Source organism: Eschrichtius robustus, chromosome 20, assembly GCF_028021215.1.
Source record: "Eschrichtius robustus isolate mEscRob2 chromosome 20, mEscRob2.pri, whole genome shotgun sequence".
Classification (NCBI taxonomy): Eukaryota; Metazoa; Chordata; class Mammalia; order Artiodactyla; family Eschrichtiidae; genus Eschrichtius; species Eschrichtius robustus.
In genome coordinates, this window is record NC_090843.1 from 58,189,384 (window position 1) to 58,214,427 (window position 25,044).

The 25,044-nt window shown below is 53.9% G+C and overlaps 2 protein-coding genes and 1 non-coding gene across 13 annotated transcripts in view; 2 read left to right on the forward strand and 1 right to left on the reverse strand.

Moving 5' to 3' along the window:
- CHD3 (chromodomain helicase DNA binding protein 3) overlaps window positions 1-21,206 on the forward strand; it is a 25,230-nt gene extending 4,024 nt beyond the window's left edge. For 2 of the 11 annotated variants that reach the window (XM_068530415.1, XM_068530423.1), the window contains exons 2-40: window positions 819-931; window positions 1,421-1,591; window positions 1,831-1,955; window positions 3,225-3,508; window positions 3,732-3,862; window positions 4,023-4,173; window positions 4,351-4,544; window positions 4,864-5,097; window positions 5,296-5,499; window positions 6,034-6,245; window positions 7,000-7,131; window positions 7,523-7,622; window positions 8,036-8,227; window positions 8,401-8,601; window positions 8,979-9,116; window positions 9,397-9,518; window positions 9,671-9,844; window positions 9,978-10,119; window positions 10,344-10,475; window positions 11,114-11,231; window positions 11,444-11,568; window positions 11,747-11,978; window positions 12,282-12,448; window positions 12,922-13,099; window positions 13,545-13,610; window positions 14,080-14,165; window positions 14,294-14,427; window positions 14,986-15,130; window positions 15,306-15,468; window positions 15,583-15,704; window positions 15,808-15,943; window positions 16,057-16,158; window positions 16,346-16,477; window positions 16,865-16,973; window positions 17,170-17,302; window positions 17,595-17,836; window positions 18,898-19,061; window positions 19,305-19,431; window positions 19,928-21,206. In XM_068530415.1, coding sequence (XP_068386516.1) covers window positions 819-931; window positions 1,421-1,591; window positions 1,831-1,955; window positions 3,225-3,508; window positions 3,732-3,862; window positions 4,023-4,173; window positions 4,351-4,544; window positions 4,864-5,097; window positions 5,296-5,499; window positions 6,034-6,245; window positions 7,000-7,131; window positions 7,523-7,622; window positions 8,036-8,227; window positions 8,401-8,601; window positions 8,979-9,116; window positions 9,397-9,518; window positions 9,671-9,844; window positions 9,978-10,119; window positions 10,344-10,475; window positions 11,114-11,231; window positions 11,444-11,568; window positions 11,747-11,978; window positions 12,282-12,448; window positions 12,922-13,099; window positions 13,545-13,610; window positions 14,080-14,165; window positions 14,294-14,427; window positions 14,986-15,130; window positions 15,306-15,468; window positions 15,583-15,704; window positions 15,808-15,943; window positions 16,057-16,158; window positions 16,346-16,477; window positions 16,865-16,973; window positions 17,170-17,302; window positions 17,595-17,836; window positions 18,898-19,061; window positions 19,305-19,431; window positions 19,928-20,168 — 6,074 coding nt within the window. In that variant the 3' untranslated portion in view covers window positions 20,169-21,206. The remainder of the gene's footprint in view (window positions 1-818; window positions 932-1,420; window positions 1,592-1,830; window positions 1,956-3,224; window positions 3,509-3,731; window positions 3,863-4,022; window positions 4,174-4,350; window positions 4,545-4,863; window positions 5,098-5,295; window positions 5,500-6,033; window positions 6,246-6,999; window positions 7,132-7,522; window positions 7,623-8,035; window positions 8,228-8,400; window positions 8,602-8,978; window positions 9,117-9,396; window positions 9,519-9,670; window positions 9,845-9,977; window positions 10,120-10,343; window positions 10,476-11,113; window positions 11,232-11,443; window positions 11,569-11,746; window positions 11,979-12,281; window positions 12,449-12,921; window positions 13,100-13,544; window positions 13,611-14,079; window positions 14,166-14,293; window positions 14,428-14,985; window positions 15,131-15,305; window positions 15,469-15,582; window positions 15,705-15,807; window positions 15,944-16,056; window positions 16,159-16,345; window positions 16,478-16,864; window positions 16,974-17,169; window positions 17,303-17,594; window positions 17,837-18,897; window positions 19,062-19,304; window positions 19,432-19,927) is intronic. The other 9 variants (XM_068530416.1, XM_068530419.1, XM_068530418.1 and 6 more) reach the window with 9 other exon arrangements.
- LOC137755675 (small Cajal body-specific RNA 21) lies at window positions 14,560-14,699 on the forward strand. The gene has a single exon (XR_011072067.1). It is a non-coding gene; the product is annotated as a small Cajal body-specific RNA 21 (non-coding RNA).
- A 652-nt stretch (window positions 21,207-21,858) lies between the features above and the next one.
- RNF227 (ring finger protein 227) lies at window positions 21,859-23,875 on the reverse strand. Its single transcript, XM_068531170.1, is given in 3 exon segments — window positions 21,859-23,262; window positions 23,360-23,476; window positions 23,479-23,875. Coding segments are annotated over 3 exon segments (570 nt in total). The 3' UTR covers window positions 21,859-23,206.
- Window positions 23,876-25,044: the final 1,169 nt, after the last annotated feature.

The following is a 25,044-nucleotide window of genomic DNA, read 5'->3' on the forward strand; positions in this document are numbered from 1 at the left end:
AGGGGTGAGACCAGGGGACAAAAGGCAGGGTCCCTGAGTTCTCAAAGGGAACAGGGAGGAGTATATAGATTTGGAGGCACATTCCAGTCTCCTTGGGAGGAGGAGGAATGTTTAGGTAATTGTGGAGACCTTCTTCGATGGGGTTAGGGTGTGACAAAGGAGCTAGACACTATGATCCTGTGGGCAAGAAGTGAACATGCCTGACTGAGGATTTCTTTTCCTCCAGGGCTGTGCTGGGGTGACAGGAGGCTTGGTGATTATCTGAGGAAATATAAATAGAGGCCTCCCTCCTCACAGAAAGGATGTCAGGGCCCCAGGGTGTTAGTGTGAGAACCCAGGTGTCCACCTTTGGCTCTGCCTTCTCAGCATCTGGCTTAGGGAGCTGCCAGCTTGTGTCTCCCCACTCCAAGTGCTGGGGTCAGGCCAGGCCAGCAGCTGGGCATGGCTTCCCCGGTTCCTGGGCAGGATGCCAGCTGGCTAAGTGAGGGGGAAGGCAGGAGGAGCCCTGGCGGCGACTAAAAGGACCTGCCACAGTCAGAGCCCATGGCCTAGAGCCTGGTCCCTTGTTAGTAGGAGGGGAGAGACGGGAGTGGTTTGGCTGCTCTTCCCTTCTGACCCCTGACCTCCCATTCAGAACCCGAGCATCCCAGAGTACTCGAAACACTCTCTGTTTGCATCCAGCGGAGGGAGGCAAGGTTTGGAAGAGTTAATGCCGGAGTTCCTAGAGAGCAGCGGGAACTGAGGAGGTGAGGAAGGGAAGGGACTGCAGAGACTGGGAACCTAGAGGCTTAGGTTTTCTGGTGCTCTCTGCTCCAAAGATAAGGATGACATTCGGCTGCTGCCTTCAGCACTGGGTGTGAAGAAGAGAAAAAGAGGACCCAAGAAGCAGAAGGAGAACAAGCCAGGAAAACCCCGAAAACGCAAGAAGCTTGTAAGTTTTCAGGACTCCTATCTCTACAGCTAGGCTCGGAGACCCATCCCTAGAGACCTACGTTTTCTCTGGTCTTGATTACTGTGGGGATCCTGAAGTCAGGGAGGCCTGATCCCCTCTACCTGCCCCCACCCCCGCTTGCTGGCCTGTATCTCCCAGGTCTGGGACCCTAACCTCACTCACCACAGCCTAGTGAAGAGCCCAGTTGTCGACTTGACTTGCCCTGCAGCACAGAGAAGCAGTTGAAAGCACAGGCTCTGGAGGTAGACTGCATGAATTTAGAGCCTAGCAGTCTTCTGTCTTCTTGGACAATTTATTTCGGTCTCTGTGCCTCAGTTTCCTCATCTACAAAAAAGTGGATAAAGATAGATTAGTTACTATCATAGGATTGTTGTGAAGATCAAAAGAGACGATAAATGTTATGTGCTAAGAACAGTTCCTGGCACAAGGAAGGGCTGAAGAAATAGTGTTTTTATTTCTTTCCCTTAGGACAGCGAGGAGGAATTTGGCTCTGAGCGAGATGAGTACCGGGAGAAGTCAGAGAGTGGAGGCAGTGAATATGGAACTGGACCAGGTCGGAAACGGAGACGGAAGCACAGAGAAAAAAAGGAGAAGAAGACGAAGCGGCGGAAAAAAGGGGAGGGAGATGGGGGGCAAAAGGTGAGTAGAATTAGGGAGTGAGGGGAGAAATCAGTATTAATGACAGGCATGAGGAGTGGGGGAGGGAGAGCCCTGGGCGAGCAGGGTGCTAAGTGGAGAGGCTGTGGTTTGTGAGGAGTGGGTTTGGGCTGGGAATGGAGCAGGAAGCAGAAAGCCCAGGGAACCTGGTGGGTGGGTAGAGAGGCATGTGGGGGGCCCCGGGCTGGGCACCTGCATCCCTGAAGCCTGGTCTCTGCCAGCAGGTGGAACAGAAGTCGTCGGCAACTCTGCTTCTGACCTGGGGCCTGGAGGACGTGGAGCATGTGTTCTCTGAGGAGGATTACCACACGCTCACCAACTACAAAGCCTTCAGCCAGTTCATGAGGTGCAGTAGGGACGGGGAGCCCTCTCGAGCAGACACTTTTAATTTGGGGGAGGCCCTGGACCCTTCTGGAATCTGATGAAAGCTAAGAAACTGCTCTCCAGAGAAGTTCACAGCACATACACATAAAATTCCACATGTCATCTTAGGGAATTCCTGGACTCCTAGGATCCAAGGACTCCAGTCAGGAACCCTTCACTGGGGGGTCACAGTACCACTGCGAGGTTAGAAAACGCTGTGGTGACAGACTCTCAGGAGGACTGATGGCCCTCCTTGGTCTAACAGTTCCAGTTTCCCCTGCCTGACTTCTCTCTAGACTGGAGCGGGGAGGTGGTATCCGTGTTCCCCAGTTTCCTTTGCTCAGTTATCAAGTCCTCTGTCCCTTCCTTAGACACCAGTATATAACGGAGGATGCATTGCTGACAGTGGGACCTGGGCTTCAGTGGCTCCCGCAGTAGAGTACAGAACAGCAGAGATGCCTTTTGGGGAGCAGGCACTTTAGCAGAGCCGTTCAACGCTCTGGAGGCAGCCTGCTGAGGTTCAGGTCCCGGTGTCATGTTGGGCAGCTCACTAGTTTGATCTTCAGTTTCTGCATCTGTAAAATAGGCACATAGTGTGTACCTCATGGGGTCTTGTGGGGATTTGATGGAATGATGGATTGAAAGCTCAGCACACTCAGTGCCTGGCCCCTAGTGGTGTTCAGTCCCTGGTAGCGGTCCTTAGTCCCATTGTCTCACTGCTTCGCTACTAAAGACAGTGCTTCTGTCAGCACCGGGGTCACCCACGTCCTCACAAGAGCTTAACACCCCACCGCAGAGCAGAACCAGTGTGGCCCATCAGACTCCACCTGATGGGACCCTTCATCAGGGCCCGTGGAACTCTTTAGAAAAACACAGAGATTCATAGCAACTCCTAGTAGTATTGTGAGGATGAAATAAGATCTTATGTGTGTGGAACTGTTTTACGAACTGTAAAGTAGTTGTCCAAAGTAGAGCTTTTTTATTAATCTCATATTTTTTTTATCCTTTTTAATCTGCATTTAAATTTTATTTTGCCTTTTTTTCTTCTTCATACTTTTTTCTTGTTTTTTTAACTTTTTTTTCCTTCTTAAACTTTTTATTTCTTTGTTTCAAAATTGATGTTATTCTTCATAGGACGTATTTTCACCACCTAGGAATCCTAGCTGGTACATAGACTTAATTGGTGAGGGGAAATGACAGTATTCCCAAACCATCTGTGAAGGGTCCGAGTGTCTTGCTTCTATATTTTCAGGCCCCTGATCGCTAAGAAGAATCCTAAGATCCCAATGTCTAAGATGATGACCATCCTTGGGGCCAAGTGGAGAGAGTTCAGCGCCAACAACCCCTTCAAGGGGTCGGCAGCTGCTGTGGCGGCAGCGGCGGCAGCAGCAGCCGCAGCTGTAGCTGAGCAGGTGTCAGCTGCTGTCTCATCGGCCACCCCCATAGCACCTTCCGGACCCCCCGCCCTTCCACCACCCCCTGCTGCTGATATCCAGCCCCCACCCATCCGAAGAGCCAAAACCAAAGAGGGCAAAGGTAAGAAACCCTCTGGTTGGAACAACTGTCACCCCACCCTCTAAACCGCATGTTCTCAAATTATAGTCCAGAACTCAGCCCTGATTGTTGTAGAAGAAATGCTGTCCAGGAAAGGGTCTCAGTGAAACCATAGCCCACAGAGAGGTCCAGAAACCCTATGGCCTCCATTGTTCCTGGATGTCATGACCTCGGCTTTTTCTCTGTCACCCCACTCCTCACTCAGGTCCAGGCCACAAGAGGCGGAGTAAGAGTCCCCGAGTGCCTGATGGACGCAAGAAGCTTCGGGGAAAGAAGATGGCACCACTCAAGATCAAACTAGGGCTGCTGGGTGGCAAGAGGAAGAAGGGAGGCTCGGTGAGTGGCCCCTCCCTGTCCATTATACTTCTGGGGTGTGGTCAGGGGCTGGGGGTCCAGACACAAGGGTCCATGAGGGCAGCTGGAGCGGGAGCCCAAGGCCTGGGGAGGGGAGTGGAATCCATTTGGCCTCTCTGACAGCCACGGGGGCTATGGGCAGTATGTTTTCCAGAGTGACGAGGGCCCTGAACCAGAGGCTGAGGAGTCAGACCTGGACAGTGGCAGTGTCCACAGTGCCTCAGGCCGCCCTGATGGCCCTGTCCGCACCAAGAAACTAAAGAGAGGTCGGCCAGGAAGGAAGAAGAAGAAGGGTAAGCGGTGTCAGCTGTGTGCAGTCCTGTCATTCAGCCTTCCTTTCATTCCTTCGTTGTCTTTCTTATTTGTAGTTTTGACTTCTTTATTGAACCCTTTTCTCTTTCTCTCCCCTCCCGCATTCCGCTCTCCTTCTCTCTCTCTGTTCCCTTTGCCTCCACTGGGGTATATGACAGTCCTGGGCTGTCCTGCAGTGGCCGGGGAGGAGGAGGTTGATGGCTACGAGACGGATCACCAGGATTACTGTGAGGTGTGCCAGCAGGGTGGGGAAATTATTCTGTGTGACACCTGCCCTCGTGCCTACCACCTCGTCTGCCTTGATCCTGAGCTTGACCGGGCTCCTGAGGGCAAATGGAGCTGCCCCCACTGTGTGAGTACTGGTGCCACCTCTTAACGGCCCTCAGGGACCCACCCATCTCTTTCCTCCTTGCTTTCTCTTGTCCTCTCCCTAGCCCCAGATGCCTAGGCTTCTCAGTAGCAGATGTTTAAGTGTCCAAGATCCTAGTTTGTTCCTCTCCCCCATCCCTTTGCCCCGAAAATTAGCATTTTTGGGAACTGAGGTGTCCTGTTCCTTTGTTCCCACCAGTCTTCTCTGCACTTCTAGGATCTAGCTGTCCTGGTTTGGCTCTGTCTTCCAGCCTCACTCCTTATCCTCTTTCTCGTGTCTGTGTCTGTCCTTGGCCTCCCAGGAGAAGGAGGGGGTACAGTGGGAGGCCAAGGAGGAGGAGGAAGACTATGAAGAGGAGGGGGAAGAGGAGGGGGAGAAGGAGGAAGAGGACGACCACATGGAGTACTGCCGTGTGTGCAAGGATGGCGGGGAGCTCCTGTGCTGCGACGCCTGCATCTCCTCCTACCACATTCACTGTCTGAACCCCCCGCTGCCTGACATCCCCAACGGCGAATGGCTGTGTCCCCGATGCACAGTGAGTGTGCCCATCTCTCAGGGTTTGTTGTCAGCCCCGACTCCTTCTCCATCTCCGGGGCCCAAAGGTCCGGCTCTTTCTTTCTCTACTCTCCCCCACACCTAGCCTTTGATTCCCTTGTGGGACCCCCATCCTCCTACTCTAATGATGGGCTCTTTCTGCCTCTTTTTTTCCTCTTTGTGTGCGTCCATCCTGAAGTGTCCCGTGCTGAAAGGCCGTGTGCAGAAGATCCTGCACTGGCGGTGGGGGGAGCCCCCCGTGGCAGTGCCAGCCCCCCAACAGGCAGACGGGAATCCAGATGCCCCACCCACACGTCCTCTTCAAGGCAGATCGGAGAGAGAGTTCTTTGTCAAGTGGGTAGGACTGTCCTACTGGCACTGCTCCTGGGCCAAGGAGCTTCAGGTACAAGGGCCTCTCCTTCCCCGTCTCCTGGGACCCCATTCACTGCCATTCTCTCTCTTGGCCCGCTGTTCTCTTGTCTTCCGTCCCCTCTGCTTTCCCTCACATTAGGGCTCTGGCCACCCACACCCTACCAACTCCCTTAGTTTCCACACTTGGTTCTCTTGGGCTCCAGTTCTCTTTCCCTCAGTCTCCGTTAGATTCCTTCCCTTAGGTATAACGTAGGCTTTCCTTAGTCGGCCTTAACTCCATCTCTTTCCTTATCTGTCTTAACCATGTTTTACTGATAGCCCCAGTCTTAACAATCTTATTCCCTTCCTCCTTTTGCTTATTAGCTCCCCACCCAGGTCCTGTCTCTGACTCTCTTCTCTGGCATGTTCTTCGTTCTCCTGCTTTGGCTTTAATTCACTATGTCCCTCATCCCACCTCTTTCATTGCTTGCTTTCCCATGCCATTCCCCCTGCCGGCCTCTGCTCTGTCTCCTTTTGTCCTCTCTGGATGTTGGGACTATCTATTCCCTCCTCTGTGCCCCATCAGCTGGAAATTTTCCACTTGGTAATGTACCGAAACTACCAACGGAAGAATGACATGGACGAGCCCCCACCCCTGGACTACGGCTCTGGTGAGGATGATGGGAAGAGTGACAAACGCAAGGTGAAGGACCCGCACTATGCCGAGATGGAGGAGAAGTACTACCGTTTTGGCATCAAGCCAGAGTGGATGACCGTCCACCGGATCATCAACCACAGGTGAGTCCTTGGTCCTTGGTCCATGCGAAGGCCTACCTGGGCTTTGCCGCTATTCTTGTTGCGCTGTGGCTCCATGTTAGTATTTGTTGATTAACCAGATGATTGATCTAACTGGATAATTCCCACTGCAGCCCCAGCCCTTCTGGCTTTGTTTCCTCTATGGAGATGGGAGGAACCGGGAGGAAAGTCCAGCCCAGCACTGACTGCTTTGTCCTTGCTTCCTCTAATCTCTAACAGCTTAAGAAGTGACACATGAATCTGGGGATCTGGGTGTGAAAAAAGCAAAACATGAAACACATGGTTCATACAGACCAGTGTTTCTAGTACTTCTTTCTTCCCAGTACTTATTACTGACTAATGTTACATTGTCTTTTTATTTTTCTATTTCATCACTGCCTCCCCCAATAGAATGTGAGCTCCATGGGAACAGGTCATTTGTCTGCTTAGTTCTGCTCAATCACCCGTGCCTGGAACAGTGCCTGGCACGTAGTAGATTCTTAGTAAATACTGATTGGATGAACAAACGATGTTGAAGCCAGGGATGTTTTGTGATCGTTGATTTTTCGGAAGCCATCCTGAAAAGGTTAGGGTAGTACATCAGCCATTCCAAACTGCCTTTCAGAGGCCCACCATTGAGGATTAGGTGACAAATTCTGCATGTTTGCTGATAATTGTGTTTATTATGACTTTTTTCTACTTGAGACACACATTATCTTTCTCCTCCTGCTCCTTCTCTTGGCTTCCCTCCCCACAGTGTGGATAAGAAGGGAAATTACCACTATCTAGTGAAATGGAGGGACTTGCCATATGACCAGTCCACGTGGGAGGAAGATGAAATGAACATCCCTGAATATGAAGACCATAAACAAAGCTACTGGAGACACCGGTGAGGGAGCTAGGTCATGGGTTAGAGGGAGTCTGAGGGCAGAGGCATGAAAGCTAAACCTCCAGCATTAAATGAGATGCAGTAGGGACAGACCCAGTCTATAATTTAGGGCAGTGGGAGCCTGGGCTGGGTTGTTTGTGGTGGGGTCGGGAAGGAGGCAGTGTGAGGAACAGAAAGAAGATCCAGCCTGAGTGATGGGGATGAGGATGCTGAGGCGTGGGGAGGGTTGGCTTCAGAGCTGAAATCCAAGGGGTGAGGGTGAGGAACCTGGGAGAAAGGAAATGTGAGAAAATCTCGCTTATGGAAAGTGGGAGCTAGGTCTGGAGTGGGTTCAGAAGGACAGGGGGCGGGTCCAAGGACCAGGTCTCACTCAGACCCACTGTTTTCCCAGAGAACTAATTATGGGGGAGGACCCCGCCCAGCCCCGCAAGTATAAGAAGAAGAAGAAGGAGCTGCAGGGTGATGGGCCTCCCAGCTCTCCTACTAATGATGTAAGTCTTCTCGCTTGGCCTGTCTCCCATTTCTGGAGCCATGGTGATTGCAGATTTCCTGGGGGCTTCTGACAGAACTTCCCAGAGTTTCAACAACTTCTTTGAACAGTAGCTCTTCCTTCAGTGTTCAGCTTTGCCCCAAGAGTGCTAGGAATTTTGGCACAGGAGTGAGAGCTGCTAGAGACAGCAGCACACAGGGCTCTTCTACCAGTTTCCTTCCCCACAGTGCTTCTGGGTATTGTTTTAAGGAATGAGGGGGAGGCACTGCAGACTCGAACTTTCATAAGCTCAGGCCACAGGAGAGGGCCTTGTAATCCCATTTGATATCAGTGCCGGGGAGAGGGGAGGAGGAGGCCAAGACCGGAGGAGCAGCTGATGGTTCCCCTGAGCTTTCTGACTTCTTGATTCTACAGCCTACAGTGAAATACGAGACTCAGCCACGGTTCATCACAGCCACTGGAGGCACACTGCACATGTATCAGCTGGAGGGGTTGAACTGGCTACGCTTCTCGTGGGCCCAGGGCACTGACACCATTCTGGCCGATGAGATGGGACTGGGCAAGACCATACAAACCATCGTCTTCCTCTACTCACTGTATAAGGAGGTGCTAGACTCTCGGGCCCTGAGGGGGACAGCCGTGCTGAGGCCTAGCCTGGACTGGGGAAGGTGGGAGTGGAGGGTGAGGGCAGAGAACGGGGGAGAGGGGTGCGGCAGGCAGTGGACTGGGTTGTATAACCGTGAGCCTAGACTAATGGTCCCCCCACCCTCGACTCCCAGGGCCACACAAAGGGTCCCTTCCTGGTGAGCGCCCCGCTCTCCACCATCATTAACTGGGAGCGGGAGTTCCAGATGTGGGCACCCAAGTTCTATGTGGTGACATACACGGGTGACAAGGACAGCCGAGCCATCATTCGTGAGAATGAGTTTTCCTTTGAAGACAATGCCATCAAAGGTGGCAAGAAAGCTTTTAAGATGAAGGTAAGCCCCTCTATCTCATGTCCTCCAAAGTCCTCAGATCTGTCGTTTCGTTGCCCCAACCAGGACTTCAGTTCCTTTATTCCCCATTCAGCTTTCTCCTTCCTTTCCTCCACCTTCCCTCACGCCTCTGCACTCCAGTCCTGGAGATGTAGTGGGTACTCCCAGGGGTGTGCATGGATCTGTTCATCCTGGACAGGTGGTGGAAGTTTGGGGGCCACATTCAGAAGTCCCTGCATGGAGTCAAAGTTGGAGGACAGGACAACGGGCTCCCTTTGGGAGTCTCAGTTAGGACTGGGTGTCTGCGTGGAGAATGGGGGTGGAGGCCTAGATGCTTGGGTGTGGGGTGGCAGCCAAATGGACAATGGTTGTGTTGGCAGAGGGAGGCGCAGGTGAAGTTCCATGTTCTCCTGACATCATATGAGCTGATCACCATTGATCAGGCAGCTCTTGGCTCCATCCGCTGGGCCTGTCTCGTGGTGGATGAGGCCCATCGGCTCAAGAACAACCAGTCCAAGGTGAGTGAGATACCCAGGCCTCAGAAACTTGAGGCTGTGGACTCCTACTTGCCCTAGTCCTAAAAAATAAAGTTTCAGGGACTTTCTGCAATCAGGGAGGCAGGAAGCCTGGGAATAAGTCTGGGGAGAAGTCCACGTTGGAAGAGGGAGAGGACTAGGGATGTGAGGGCCTCTGATCCTGAAGGAAATAGGAGCTAGAGGCAGGGAAAGGTGATACTGTGGGCCAGCCACTTGCCACTGATGGGCCCTTCCCTCTGCCTTTCCTTGCCCCATTTTCTAGTTTTTCAGGGTCCTCAATGGCTACAAGATAGATCATAAGTTGCTGCTGACAGGGACTCCATTGCAGAATAATCTGGAGGAGCTCTTCCATCTGCTGAACTTCCTCACCCCAGAGAGGTTTAAGTAAGTGGCTCAGTAGGGTGGTCTGCAGAGAGGAGAGGTGGCGGGACTGAGAAGATGAGTGGGAGGAGGATTCATCTGAAGTGAAGAATAGAGCCTGAGGTCAGGGGCAAAGAACCTGACGCCTGTTCATTTCCTTTTCTCCTGGCTACTAGCAATCTGGAAGGCTTCCTGGAGGAGTTTGCCGACATATCCAAAGAAGACCAGATTAAGAAACTTCATGACTTGCTGGGGCCACATATGCTGAGGAGGCTCAAGGCTGATGTCTTTAAGAATATGCCAGCCAAGACAGAGCTCATCGTCCGCGTGGAGCTGAGCCCTATGCAGAAGTGAGATGCAAGGCGGGTTACCTGGACCAGGGTTGAGGATTTGGTGGCAGCTTTCCAAGAGTTGGTGACCAAATGCAACATCATAATTGCTTCCTTTATTTTGTCTCTTCTATGCCCCTGCCCTGGGCTTTAGGAAATACTACAAGTATATCCTGACCCGAAATTTTGAGGCCTTGAATTCACGAGGAGGTGGGAACCAAGTGTCATTGCTTAACATCATGATGGATCTTAAGAAGTGCTGCAACCATCCTTACCTCTTTCCCGTGGCTGCTATGGTAGATACGGGAGCTGCGGGCGTGAAACGCCTGGCCCTGTGGAAACGTGGGCGGTTGAGCACAGGGCTGGAGTTGGGCTGGGAGGCCAGAGACTGGGTTTCTGAGAAGAGTAGGAATTGTAAAGGTGTGGAGCCTGGATTTGGGCCTCCAGCTTTCTAGGCATAGTCAGAATACGGGGGCGTGCTCACTGACCCTCTCCTCCTTTTTTCCTGCCTTCTTTTCAGGAGTCCCCCAAACTTCCCAGTGGGGCATATGAGGGTGGGGCACTTATTAAGGCGTCTGGGAAGCTCATGCTGCTGCAGAAGATGCTGCGGAAGCTGAAGGAGCAAGGACACAGAGTGCTCATCTTCTCGCAGGTGACCCATCCCTGTAGGTCTTTCTCACCATCAGATAATCGCTTACCCCATTCCTGTGGTTGCCACGGGATGCGAGGTTAGGCAGTCACACCCCTAAGAGTTGCTGGTGTAGCTAAGTTCATCTTGGTCTCTGATCCCTGTTCTTAATTAAGGCTGTTGGAAGTTGTAGACCAGTTTCTGTATGCCAAAAGGGGAGAAGGGGAAGGGTGAGCCGTCTGCCTCCTAAAGGTCGTCTCTGGGACTGGTACTGTTTCTTAACCTTATTGGGGAAGGGAGGAGAGCACAGACCTTTTGGAAATCTGATGAAAGCTGTGGGTCTGTTCTCCAGAAAACTGCACACACAACTAGACAATTTCGTACAGATTTTCAGGGGATTCATAGATTTCCCTGAAACCTTGTCATGGGTGTCAGAGGAGAACCTCTGCCTTAGGAGAAATGGTCTTAAATCAAGAGAGAGAGAATGACAAGAATGTCCCAGGAGGAGCTGGGGGTGGAGGAAGCAGCTCCGGGGGGTATATGACAGGGCAGGGTACGAGTGTAAGGACTGGGGTTGAGAGAGAATAAAGAGGTAGTCAGAACAGACAGGGCGCATCCCACTGCCTCGTCGTTCTAGACTCCTGCCTTTTCTCTTGCTCTAGATGACCAAAATGTTAGACTTGCTAGAGGACTTCTTAGACTACGAAGGCTACAAGTATGAGCGCATTGACGGCGGCATCACTGGTGCCCTGAGGCAGGAGGCCATCGATCGCTTCAATGGTGAGGGGTGCCTTGGTCCCTGCTGGGTGTGGGAGGCCCAAGAAACCTGTGCCTAGGTCCCTGGGATGGCAGGGTGCTGGCCTGGGAGGATATTAGCCACCTGGGCTTTTGAGTTGAGGGTATTGTTGTTTGCAGTCAGGGAACATCTAGGAGCAGGTGGACAGACCTGCTGGGTACAAGAAAGGCCTGATTTCCTAATTCTTGCCTCCTAGCTCCGGGGGCCCAACAATTCTGCTTCCTCCTGTCCACCCGGGCTGGAGGCCTGGGCATCAATCTGGCCACTGCCGACACTGTCATCATCTTTGATTCAGACTGGAACCCCCATAATGATATCCAGGTGAGAACACGCCTCCTGGAGCCCCTTTGAGCAAGGAGACGTGTCTGTCTGTTCTGGGGTCAGAAATAAACCTCTTGGTGGGTAGAAGACCCTCCCTTGTCAGCCTCTTTTCCAGAGCATGTAGGGGGTGTCTCCCCTGCCACTCCCCTGGCCCACCCCCACTTTCCGGCCCCTGCAGGCCTTCAGCCGTGCTCATCGGATCGGCCAGGCCAACAAAGTGATGATTTACCGGTTTGTGACTCGCGCATCAGTGGAAGAGCGAATCACGCAGGTGGCCAAGAGAAAGATGATGCTGACACATCTGGTGGTGCGGCCTGGGCTGGGCTCCAAGGCGGGCTCCATGTCCAAGCAGGAGCTGGACGACATCCTCAAATTCGGCACCGAGGAGCTGTTTAAGGATGAAAATGAGGGTGAGAGCCTTTTCTGCAGCTCCCTGTAAGCAGGTCTTTGCTGTCTATGAGCACTTCTCTTCTGAGACCCCCTGCAGAAAATCTCTTCTCGGCATCCTTGGAGGAAGGTTGGCTTCTTTCCTTACCTGTAAGGTTGAAAACAACAACAAATCCCTGTGTAGACGTCCAGGGAAAAGGGCCTTCTCCTCCAGAGCTCCCGTGAAAAGGAAGCGGAGGGGAAGGCTTTCCTCTGATGTCTCTAAAAGTTCTGCCCGAGGTTCTGGTTAGAGCTCAGAGTCCCCTCTCATTCCCCAACTCCACCAGGGGAGAACAAGGAGGAGGACAGCAGTGTGATTCACTATGACAACGAGGCCATCGCTCGGCTCTTGGACCGGAACCAGGATGCAACTGAGGACACTGATGTGCAGAACATGAACGAGTATCTCAGCTCCTTCAAGGTGGCCCAGTACGTGGTGAGGGAAGAAGACAAGGTGAGAGGCTTGGGGCCAGACACTGTCCATCCCGGGCCATCTCTGAAGGGTGGTGTCCGACGTCCTTGACCGGACCTTGAAGTTGGAGGCTCCCCCTTCGCTCTTGTTTTTTATCTGATCTCTTACCCCAGTGCCCATCAAAGAGCGGTAGTGGACCTCAAACAACTTCTTGGTCTAAAGGGTGAGACTGGACTTTGGAGAAAACGTAGGCAGAGAAGGCGGTGATAAACTCGGGAGGGAACCTTCTGAGTCAGAGTGGGAGGGACACAGAGGGCACTAGAGGAGAGGTTTGGAAAAGAGGGAAATAACGAGGAGGAGAAGCATATTGCAGGTAAGAGGTACGGAAAACTTACACAGAGGACTTAAACACAGTGCCGAGGTCTAGGGCTGGGCGGAGACAGGCGAGTAGGGATTTTGTCGTGGTGGCAGGACTGGCAGGGGAGGCCTTCAGCGCTCGTCCTGCTGCCCTTCAGATTGAGGAAATCGAACGAGAGATCATCAAGCAGGAGGAGAACGTGGACCCTGACTACTGGGAGAAGCTGCTGAGACACCACTACGAGCAGCAGCAGGAGGACCTGGCCCGAAACCTCGGCAAAGGCAAGAGGGTCCGCAAGCAGGTTAACTACAACGATGCCGCTCAGGAGGACCAAGGTGAGGACCGCCCCTGACGGAGGAACCGAGAAGGGCCAAGTGCTGAGAAGGAGCTTGGAGCTGGGGGCGTTTAGAGGAAAAGAGAGGCTTAGAAGTCAGGGCCTTCCCTGCGAAGTGGAAGGAGATTAGGAAGGGATGCTGGGAGCTACCCGGAGGCCAGGTGGATTTGCAGGTGATCTCAGCTGTCTAGCAGTTGCAGAGGGCTCAGATGGACACCCAGGGGTCCCTGTTTAGAGTGGGTTATGCAGGAGTCAGGAGGTAGGTGGGTGAGTGGACATGGTGTGTGGTCCTGAGTCAGACTGCAGGCAGTCATCCGGCATCCCTAGGAGGGCCGAGGCCAGAGTGAAGGTGCAGAAGTCTCCGAGGGGAGGCGTCCAGACAGAAGGGCCCCAGCCTGGGCTTACCCAGGGAGCCATCACTGACCACTGAGCCCTTCCCCTCGCAGATAACCAGTCAGAATACTCAGTGGGATCAGAGGAGGAGGATGAAGACTTTGATGAGCGTCCTGAAGGTGGCATCTGTTTTCCTGTCTTTCTACCACACCTCTTCCCATTTCACTTCCCATTGGCTATTAAGCCCACTATTTTTATACAAAATGCTCATTTGTAGAAAAAGTAAAGATTGCAGGTAAGCAAAAAGGAAGAAATATCTATAATCTCGCCACTGTAAAAATTGGGAGTATATAACCATGCAGGCTTAGATACCTAGATGAAAGATCAAGAAAGGTTACATCATTTTACATTCCCACCAGTAATCTTGCTTGCATCATATAGGTGCTACTGATTTTTTAGTATGACTCGATTCTTTTGGACCTATTGGGTCAGTAGTTCTGAATGCACCGGGAGGAAAATTAGAAGCGCCTCAGAGCCGACACAGGCCCTTCCTGTGTTCTGTATCTTGTGAGAATGGAGGGCTAGGAGAGAGTGAGGGGTGGAGGAGGTGGCAGCTCTACTAACCGGGGTCACCATCTCCCCACCCAGGGCGTCGACAGTCCAAGAGGCAGCTCCGGAACGAAAAGGATAAGCCACTGCCTCCACTGCTGGCTCGAGTTGGGGGCAACATTGAGGTGAGAGCTGGCCTAGGCCCCTGAGGAGAGAATGAAGGAAATTGAAGCTGAGTCACTGAGGGTAGAATAGACCAAGAAGTGAGATCCTGGACATTCACTGCCCACTCCCTCCTTGCCCCCATCATCAGGTGTTGGGATTCAACACCCGTCAGCGGAAGGCCTTCCTCAATGCTGTGATGCGCTGGGGCATGCCACCACAGGACGCCTTCACCACCCAGTGGCTGGTGCGGGACCTCAGGGGCAAGACAGAAAAAGAGTTCAAGTGAGTGGGGGTGATCCAGGGCTGAGTTGGATGGAAGGGTAAAAATTTGGGGTGTTACTGCCTTCCTCTTGGCCACCATATGATGTGACCTTACTCAACTGATCACCGTACTCCCTGCCAGACAGTGTTTCCTGGCTCAGTTTCCTGGGGGGTGGGCTCAGCCTGCCCCACCTCCCCTCAGATGAGCCTAGAGCAGGGAGGCCGGGCTTCCTCCCCAGTGGGAGAGGCAGTTGAGACAGGAGCCTCGCCTTGGCTGTCCGTGCCTCACATTTATTTGACCACGATAACCTGGCAGGGGGAGCTGGTGGGAAGGATGAAGAGCTGACTGATGGGGCCTAGGAATGAAGTAACCAAGGCCAAGGGAACTGTGGAAATGCAAGGGGAGGGGCAGATGGGGGAGTTAGGATTTGGAGGACAGGTGATGGTGAGGTTGAGAGGCCCAGGGGAGGACCCCTGGAGGCACCCGGGAGTTTCAGGTTCAGTAATCCCTGTGCCCCCTTTACTGCCCTGTCCCCCCCAAGGCTCTCCTAACCCACCTCCCACCCCCGTGCTCCTTAGGGCCTATGTGTCTTTGTTCATGCGCCATCTCTGTGAGCCCGGGGCAGACGGCTCTGAAACCTTTGCTGACGGGGTCCCTCGGGAGGGACTGAGTCGCCAGCAAGTGTTGACCCGCATTGGAGTCATGTCTCTCGTCAAGAAGAAGGTATCCGTCTTCCCCTCACCCAAGGAGGCTGGCCGCCTAGACCCTGTGCTCCTCTGCCTCTCGTCCCTGAGTCCCAGACTCACGCTGGTGCGAGACAGGGAGAAGCGCTGGAGCCTGTTATGTGTCCAGGCGCTGGAGCTGATCCCTGTCTCTACGACTCCCCCGCGCCCTTCAGGTTCAGGAGTTTGAGCACATCAATGGGCGCTGGTCTATGCCGGAGCTGATGCCCGACCCCAGTGCTGACTCCAAGCGCTCCTCCAGAGCCTCCTCTCCTACCAAAACGTCTCCCACCACTCCTGAGGCTTCTGCTGCAAACAGTCCTTGCACGTCAAAGCCTGGTAATCGGCTCAGGATGGCGGGAGAGACAGATGGGGCCAGTGTCCGTTAGAAGCCGAGGGACTGGAGTTGGGGTGGCGAGTTTCCGCCTGCCTCACTCCGCCTTACCCCTGCAGCTACTCCAGCTCCCAGTGAGAAAGGAGATGGCATAAGGACACCTCTGGAGAAGGATGAAGCGGAAAACCAGGAGGAGAAGCCAGAGAAGAATAGCAAACTTGGGGAGAAGATGGAAACAGAGGTGTGTGGCTACCTGGCTTCCTTTGAGGGGAGGGAGTGGCAGAGTCGTGGAGGCAGGTGTCTAGAAGCCTCCACTTCATCCTGATTCCGTTGTCCTCTTTTAGGCTGATACCCCCAGCCCAGCCCCATCACTTGGGGAACGGCTGGAGCCAAGGAAGATTCCTCTAGAGGATGAGGTGCCAGGGGTACCTGGAGAGATGGAGCCTGAACCTGGGTACCGTGGGGACAGAGAGAAGTCAGGTGGGTGCATGGCCTTAGGGGTGATGGGGGGCTTAGAATTTGGGGGTTCCCTCTTCTGGGGTCAGGGGATGAGGGTGACATCCTCCCTTCCTGTCCCCTACCCCCTCCCACAGCCACAGAGTCGACGCCAGGAGAGAGGGGGGAGGAGAAGCCGATGGATGGACAGGAACACAGGGAGAGGCCGGAGGGGGAGACGGGGGATTTGGGCAAGAGAGGTAATGGGTGGAAGGACCGGACACCTGGGTCCCTGAGGGAATCAGGGGAGGGGAGGTGGAGTCTTGGGAACCAACTGCCTGGGTCCTGGGTGGGTAGCTGTTCCAGGGGCCAGTACACTACAGAGAGTAGTCTTGGGACCTGGGAGGAGACTCTCCTGAGGTGTGAGCTCTGCCCCGTCTGCCGTAGCAGAAGATGTAAAAGGGGACCGGGAGCTTCGACCTGGGCCTCCTCGAGACGAGCCGCGGTCCAACGGGCGACGTGAGGAGAAGGCAGAGAAGCCGCGGTTCATGTTCAATATTGCAGATGGTGGCTTCACAGGTGGGGGGGTTCTCACTGCCCTCTGCTCCTCACTGGGGTTAGCTCATCCTCACGGGGTTTCTCTTTGGGCCTGAGGCCTCCTTCCGCCTTTAATTCCAAGTCACTGCCAATGAAATGGTGCATGCTGTCTCTGATCCTTGCCCTTGGTCCTCCTTAAGTGTACTCCTAACTCCAAAACTGCCTTGATCTCACCTGTACTCTTAATCCTAACTTGAACCTTGTTTGTAACTAGTTTTATTCCTAACCCCTCACCTAACCTTGTCCTGTTCCTCCTAAAAAGCCCTTAGTCCTGCCCCACTGTTCAGTTGGCTCCTCTATACCAGTCTGTTGGGCTGGATGTGCTTCACAAACTCCTAATGCCTCATCTATCTTCTGTCCTCTTTTCAGAGCTCCACACGCTGTGGCAGAATGAGGAACGGGCAGCTATTTCCTCGGGGAAACTCAACGAGATCTGGCACCGAAGACATGACTATTGGCTTCTGGCTGGGATTGTCCTGTATCCTTGGATACAAATGCAAGAAAAAAAATGTTCTTTCAACCTGGAGAGAGGGGAACTACAGAGAAGATGAGTCCACACGTAGGGAAGGGGGCCTAGTGCCACGCTTTGGGGCGACCAGGCCAAAAGGAAGGCGTGTTCACAGCCCAGCCTAGCCCTGTTAAATTCCTTGATGGTCCACTTCCTTCATTGGCAGCCATGGCTATGCACGGTGGCAGGACATCCAGAATGATGCTCAGTTTGCCATTATCAACGAGCCATTTAAAACTGAAGCCAATAAGGGGAACTTTCTGGAGATGAAAAATAAGTTCCTGGCCCGGAGATTCAAGGTGAGGATGAGGGAGGAAAGGAACAGTGCTGAAGAGGGGCTTGGGTCAGAAGTGGGACCAGATCTGGTTGGAATGTAGGCAAGGTTAACACCTTGAGGGTTGGGGCGATGCCTGAGGCAAAGACCAGAGGGTCACCTAGTGTTTGGCACTGTGGTCTGGATCGGGGTCGCAGTCAGTATTGGTGTGGAGCTGGGGGTCTGGGCCGGTGGTGAGGGCAGGGTGGGTCTCCAGCCCCGAGCTGCGTGCTTGCTGCTGGCAGCTCCCTGCACTCACCCCCTCCCCACGCCCTTAGCTCCTGGAGCAGGCGCTGGTGATTGAGGAGCAGCTGCGGCGGGCGGCCTACCTGAACCTATCACAGGAGCCGGCGCACCCCGCCATGGCCCTCCACGCCCGCTTCGCCGAGGCCGAGTGCCTGGCCGAGAGCCACCAGCACCTCTCCAAGGAGTCGTTGGCGGGGAACAAGCCGGCCAACGCCGTGCTGCACAAGGGTAAGGGCCGCGGCGGCCCCGCGCGGGGGAGGGCCCACAACGCTGCGTAAGTCTTCACCCCGCACCCCTCAAAATCTTCCCACCCCTCTGACCCCTTTACCCTCTGAACCACCCCCCTCTGACCTCTAACCCCACCCCGACCCACCTGGTACCCCCTTGGTTTTTAGCTTCTAGGATTCGTGCAGCCACCCCTCATCCGTGCCCAAGAGCATTCACATCAGTGCCTAAGGGAGGGACCTTCCCTCCCACCCCCCAATCTCCGTGAGACTGTGCCACGTCCCCTCCACAGGGCGGAACTTCTTCGCTGACCCACACACCTGCCATATTGCTAATAGCACCCTCTCTGGGGCCCTGGCCTGTGTATGGTCCGCAAAAGTCCTTACCCCCGGTCCCACAAATCACGTTCCTCACATCTCATTCACCCCATGAAGCAGAGACCACCACCGTCCCACCCTCTGACCCTACCCCATGAAACTTCCCTTTGACCTTCAACCCTTCCTCCCAAACCCTCTTACCTTGATAATAATAGATTAAGTTCTAAAGCCCTCTAACCATCTAATCCTGTCTGATGTAGTGACTGATTCCTGGCCCCTTTGACTCCTGTTCTAATTCCTTGAATCTGTAATGCTGACCCTCTAACCTCCCTCCCCCCTTACATATTAAAACTTTGATTCCTTAAGTCTTTGACACCACTTACCACCTCCCACGCCTCCTGACTATTTCCTCCCCATCATCCCCAACCCCAAAACCTCACTCTTTCAGTATGGGATGTTCTGACAACTCCCCGCCCCCATGTCTTCCGATGTCCTCCCTCCCCTATCTACCTTTTCTCCATATTCCCTTTTCCTTTCTTCTTTCTCTCCATCTGTCCTCTGTGGTGATCTGGTCTCTCTGCCTCTTTACCTGACACTTTTTCTTTGTCCCCGAGTTGCTCTTTTTTTCTACTTCTCTCATTTCCTTGGTCTCTGATTCTTCGACATCTGTGCCCTCCTCTCTCTCTCTCTCTGACCGTATCTGTCCATCTGATTCCTCGTCTCTTTTCCTGGCTCCATCTCTCCCTTTCCCTGTCTTCCTCTTGCCCTTCTTTCTCCGTGGCCCGGGCCCCAGTTCTGAACCAGCTGGAGGAGTTGCTGAGCGACATGAAGGCAGACGTGACCCGCCTGCCAGCCACGCTGTCCCGAATACCCCCCATCGCAGCCCGCCTTCAGATGTCCGAGCGCAGCATCCTCAGCCGGCTGGCCAGCAAGGGCACGGAGCCGCACCCCACACCGGTAACCCTCTTTCCCCCGACTCCCGTTTTCCCTGTTGGTACTCCTCCTGCACGCACACACACGAACACCTCCTTCAGAACCCCGTGCAGTGTGGAACAACGACCTGCTCCAGCATCAGCCTCGAGTCTCCCTGCCTGTATGATACCCCTCAGTAGTTCTGGAGTTTGGCCCATGATGTCTCCCCGACAGCTGCTTTCCTCTCGGACTGTGGACCCTCTAATGTGGGCTCGCTCTCTCTTCCAGGCCTTCCCCCCGGGTCCGTACGCTACACCTCCGGGGTACGGGGCGGCCTTCAGCGCCGCACCCGTAGGGGCCCTGGCCGCCGCAGGCGCCAATTACAGCCAGATGCCTGCAGGGTCCTTCATCACAGGTCAGCTGGTGACTTCCTGCCTCCTGCTTCTTGCATTCTTCCTTTTCCAAGCTTCATCCCTGCTCAGCTACCCTTTTACTTGTCCAGCCCATCTCACTTCCTTGGAAGTATCCAGTGTTTTATGGAATGGAGTGGCTCTGGACTTTGTTTTTTCCCACCCCTTTCTTAACTTCTCTTCCATTCCCATCGTCAGAAACCCCATCTAGGGTTTTAGTGGTTCTGTGGCTTGGTACCTCCTACCTGAGCCTCCTCCAGCTGTTTACTTCAGAGAAAGAGAATATGAAATTGGAAGGGGGTTCCGGTGAAAGTTGGAACATGTGTTCCATCATGTGTACAGTGGGGAATCTCAGAGAGAGAGATTTTTTTCCCATCCCTACCTTAGAAAATTGGATGTGGCATGAGGTGACCTAGAAGTAAGAACATACTGTCGTCAGGAAGCAGTCGACAATGGGACGTGAAGGAGGGATTGACCCTTCCTTACCCCCTTCCCAAACAGCCGCCACCAACGGCCCTCCAGTGCTGGTGAAGAAGGAGAAGGAAATGGTGGGGGCATTGGTGTCAGACGGGCTGGATCGGAAGGAGCCCCGAGCCGGGGAGGTGATCTGTATAGACGACTGACCGGATCCCAGGCCTGCCCTTCACCCAGGCCCCGTCCCCGAGGCCGACCCCCAGCTCAGGCTCTGGGGCCTGCTGCCAGTCCTCCGCCTTCCCCACCCCTCGGGCCCCCACTGGGCTAGGAGCCCCTTTGCCCCTCTCTACAGCTCTCTTCAGGAAGGGCCCTTTGTCCTTCTCCACCCCGTGCACCTTTCCCACCGTGCTTTGAAGACTGTGCTGGTGAGAAGAGGTCTGGGTGGGAGGTGGTTAGCAGGGTCTTCCAAGTACCTGTATCCCCCACTGCCCAACACACACAGCTTCCCAGTAAGCGGCTGTGGGGAGGAAAGAGGTGGAGCCTCCCCAGTTCTTATTCCTGCAGCATAAGCTCCATCTCTTGCAGAAGTGGGGGGTTAGCCTTGCCCGGCCTTTAGGGACTTTGGTGGGGAAAAGAGCTTTCAAGAGAGGAGGGTGACTTTAGAGAGGGGTGACAGTGAGCCCTGGGAGGGTGGAAGGGAAGAGGAGGGGGCGGCTGCATGTTTCCTTCCCCTACCTCCCCCCAAAGGGAGGGCGGAGCAGTTAACAAGGGAGGGAGTCCATTGCTGTTCAGCCTCAGAATAAAGGCGCTGTTCACTGGCTCAGTTACCTCCTGCGTACCGGCATCTTGTGTTGGGAATCTTCCCCCCTCCCTAGGGACCAAGGACCACCCCTACAAAGAGTAATATTTGGGTGATACTCCCTTAAGCCAAAGAGGAGCTCCCCAATCTGTCCTAGGGACCCAGGTAACCTAGAAAGGGTGGCGGAGAACACAATGGGCCAGATGTGGGGGGAGCCCCCAGTTTTGGGGCTCAGGTTCTTGGAGGAATTCTCCCCTCCCTCCTGAAGACCTGGATATGGACTAAACTTGAGTGGGTCAGGCAGGGGGCCTAGTCAGGGGACCACCTTGCCTTTGGGACCAGAGCAAAATAGTGGAGGGCAGGCTGGGGAGACATGGGCACATCCTCCTCCCCAGGAGGGGCTGGGGAGAGTGGCAGTTTGCATGGCGAGCCCCCCACTTGCTCTTCGCTCCCCTTCACTTTCTTGCTGCTCCTTTCCCGGTCTCTTCACACCCACTCCTGGTCTGTCCCAGTCCCCTCTTCTGTATCAGGTTTATTGGTTGTACATATAAATTATACTTTCCTTTCTGTGTGCTCTGTTATTTTTGAGTGGGGGAGTTCTTTGGTTTCGGGGAGGGATGAGGAAAGAAAGGGTGTTGCTTCCTGCCATTTCCTATTACCCATTTCTCTCTTTTTTTAAATCTTGTGACTTTTCCTTTTTCTCGTTTTTATTTGTTGGATCATCAGCTACAACTCCAAGGCTCTTTTTCCAACCCTCACCCCAGTGTGATGAGCTCAGCGGAGATGGAGGGTGACAGCAGGACACCTCCACAGGCCTCAGGTTGAGATCAGAGAGAGAGCAGGACTTACTGGACAGAAGTTTAGTGGGAGGGGTGCCTGATAAGTTTCAGAACTGCCTTCCATTCATCCTTTTGATCATCCTTTCCACCTTCAGCTTGTTTAGTTCTGCCAAGAGTCAGTAGAGGTCACTACAGCTTCATAGGTTCAGTTCCCAGTTGCAGAAGCACACTTTTTTATTTTAAAGGAGTTGGGGGGGTGGTCAGACCTGCATAGCTTGCCAAAGATTTGAACTGCTAGACACTACAGCTTGACACGTATTCACTACCAGAGCTTCTCAGAGGCTGAGAGACCAGACAATTTTTGAGGCTATTATATTAAAAAATGTAATTCCAACAAGCATTTATTGAGTACATGTTAAAAACACTGCTGTTGCCCTTGCAGATACAACAGTCACAAGTTAGTCACTGCTGTCATGGAGCTTACACTGTAGTGCAGGACACCAACAAAACACGTATCAGAAAATAAAAGTAGTGAAAAAATAAAACAAGGCACTGTATTACAGAGGGCGAGGGAGGGGGCTACACCAGATTGAAAGCTGAGAAAGACCTCCCCAAAGAGGGAATATTTAAGCTGAGACTTCAGACTTAAGGAAAGGAAAAAGGTAAAAACATAGAAAAATTGAGGTTTATTCTTAATAAGTTCCCCTTTTTAACTCAGGGGAAAATGCAACATAGTCTAGGACCTGGACCAGTGCTGCTTAAATTTTTATTTAAATGGATCACCTGGGATTCTTGTTAAAATGCAGAGTCTAATTCCGTAAGTCAGAAGTGGAATCCTGAGATTTTGCGCTTCCAACAGGCTCCCAGTCATGCTGATGCTGCTGGTCCTTGACTGTAACTCTACGATCACGAGATACGAACAGGACTTTTAAATTGAACCCCTGCCCTGAAATAGGTGATGTCTAAATATGGGACACAAGTTTAAAATTGTATGATGAGCATCTTTTTTCAGTAGTGACAGTGTTTCCTTGTGGCTGTAAAAATAACATAATATCAAAAGTTTACAATTCACTGCCGTTGCCAAATGGCTCTCCCTCCTATCCTTGATAGGCCCTAATGAGGTGACTCGGATAAATGCCCTTTGGACGTTGTCATACCTGCCCTAACAGGTTGAAGGGAGATTCTTCTGAAATGAAGCGAGGCTCCTAACTTCATAGGTGGGGATGCGTCTTGACAATTTTAGGAACACAGTACTGGGAATGGGGAAACTAGTAGGCATACCAGCGGAGGGAGTAGGGTGGGTATGGTTTATTCTTCTCAGTTCTCTTAGGTGCTAGAGAAGTGAGATTAATATGACATGGAAATCAGCCTCTTCTCTCCTGTTCCATCTTTTTTAAACTTTAAAATCATTGACACAGAATTGCTAAAATGGGACCTGTTGCTCCCACACACCAGAGCTGCCCTGGACAAAAGCCAAAGTCACAGCTAGGGAAATAGTCTGTCTTCTTCCCACGGGAACGTAGACTTCGTTTCTATCCTCCCTGGGCCATTCCATCCTGAATATGCAAGGCTGGCACAGTCACTAGATGGGGCCGATTCGTCTAGGAGCCTACCCAGCGCAGCATCAACACCTCCCAGGGCGTTCCCTCCTGCCCTTGGCTCACCTCCCTCATCCGTGACAATCCGGGATATAACAGGGGGTGGGCTTGGTACCAGTTCCTTGTAGTACAGCGCGCCCCGAGAATGCAGCTCCCACCTTTCTTCTTCCGTGGCTTCAGGGTTCCGCGGTTACAGCGTGCAGCGGGTCATGTGGGCCGAGTCCTTGATCTCCGGACAGTACAGCACTGGGGGAAAGAAGGACGGTTAGTGGCAGCGGAAGGGCGCAGCCGAACCGGCGTTCCGGGGCGCTCTCCCTCCACTGCCTACCCGGCGGCCCCTCACCGTTGCTAGGCAGCGGGCGCCGCCACCCGCGCGCGGGTGCCAGCACCCGGGCCCAGGGCCGCAGGAGCTCACGCCATCCCGCGCTCCTAGGCCCCGCCCCCTTCTCTCCTTTTCCTCGTCATCGGCCTCTCGGTCCACATCGCCGCTTTCCCGAACCGGACCACCCGCCCCATTAGATTCGTGCGCGGCCCGCGCTGTTGCCTCCAAGCGCGACCACAAGCCCGGGTCGACAGAGACTGCAGTGACCCTGCCGCGCGGGAGCGGGGTGGGCGCGCGACAGAAGGGGCACACGACGACGTGGCGCAGACGCACTGCGCGCGCGGCCGCCCCGCCGCCGTCGCCACGCGCCGCCGACTCGCGCAGACAGGCGGTGCAGAGCGTGTGGCCGCGGCGGGCGCGCGCCGTCCCGGGGAGGCGGCGGGGCTCGCGGTCCCCGAGGTTGAAGGGCCGGTAGCAGATGTTGCAGTCCAGCTCGCCCCGCTCCGGAAGAGACGGCACCCTCACCAGGAGCTGCATCGTGCCCGCCGCGGACTCGAGGGCGTCGCTAACGCGGCCGGCTCCGTAGACAGAAGGAGCGGGCCTGCTCTGGGGCCCGCGCCGAGGCCTGTTGCCCCTTTTAATAGTGAGACCCCTGCTCCTCTTGAGGCGTCACGCGGCGGTCAGGCCGCTCCCCGCGGCAGCACGCCTGTGGGCGGTGGAGGTGCGAGACCCCGAATGCCAGCCATGGCGAAGTGGGGGAAAAGGGCCAGGCGGTGCGAGGGCTGGGGAGGGGAAGTCGCGGCACGCCCCCCACCCCCACCCCCACTCCCTCCATGCCTTCCTTTATCCCCCACGCAGAGCCAGCGTTCCTTAATTCTACTGTGTGCAAATCCCCAGTTCCCTCCCTGGGCCCGGGCCCTCAGCCACTGGCACAGGGTTTCTCACACTCTTTCAGAACCCACCCGAACGTACTTCGTAAGCCAGTGACACCGCCCATTCTGCCCAATCTTTAGTGGGCTCCTGGGCGTTTGAGCAGATGCTGCCCTCAGTTTTTCTTGTTATATACGACTTCCCTGTGTTCTTGTAAGGCTGGCTTCCCAAATTTTATTCTCAAACTGCTCCACTCCCAGCTGACATCTCAGCCTAAGGAGGGCCCTAGATTCCAGGACCATGGCCTTAGGAATGCTGGGAATCCTATCCTTCCTGAGTAGCCAGGCCTGGACACCCATACACCACGATGGCTGCAGCAAAGCAGCCCAGCCTGAGCTCTGACTCAGGGGTGTGACTTCTGCCACAGGTAAACAGGACATAGTACTCACAGCCCACATTCCCTCATGGTGCCACACCCACCCCTCAGCTGCCGCCTCACCCTCCTCTCCTGGACCTGCGGTCCAGATTCTGTTGTGGAGGTTCATAGCACGGACTCTAGAGCCCGCTTACCAGTTGTGACACTTTGAGCAAGTTACTTAACTTCTCTGGGACTTGGTTTCCTCATCTATAACATGTGGATGATAATAGGATTGAATCAGCTTATATACTGATTCCAAGGTGCTTAGAATGATACTTGGCACACAGTAAACACCCAACGTTTTCAACACCCATTTCTTTTTTTTTTTAAATCTCCATTTTTATTATCAATGCTTTATTTTTTTTTTAATTAATTAAATTTTTTGGCTGCATTGGGTCTTCATTGTAGTGCGTGGGCT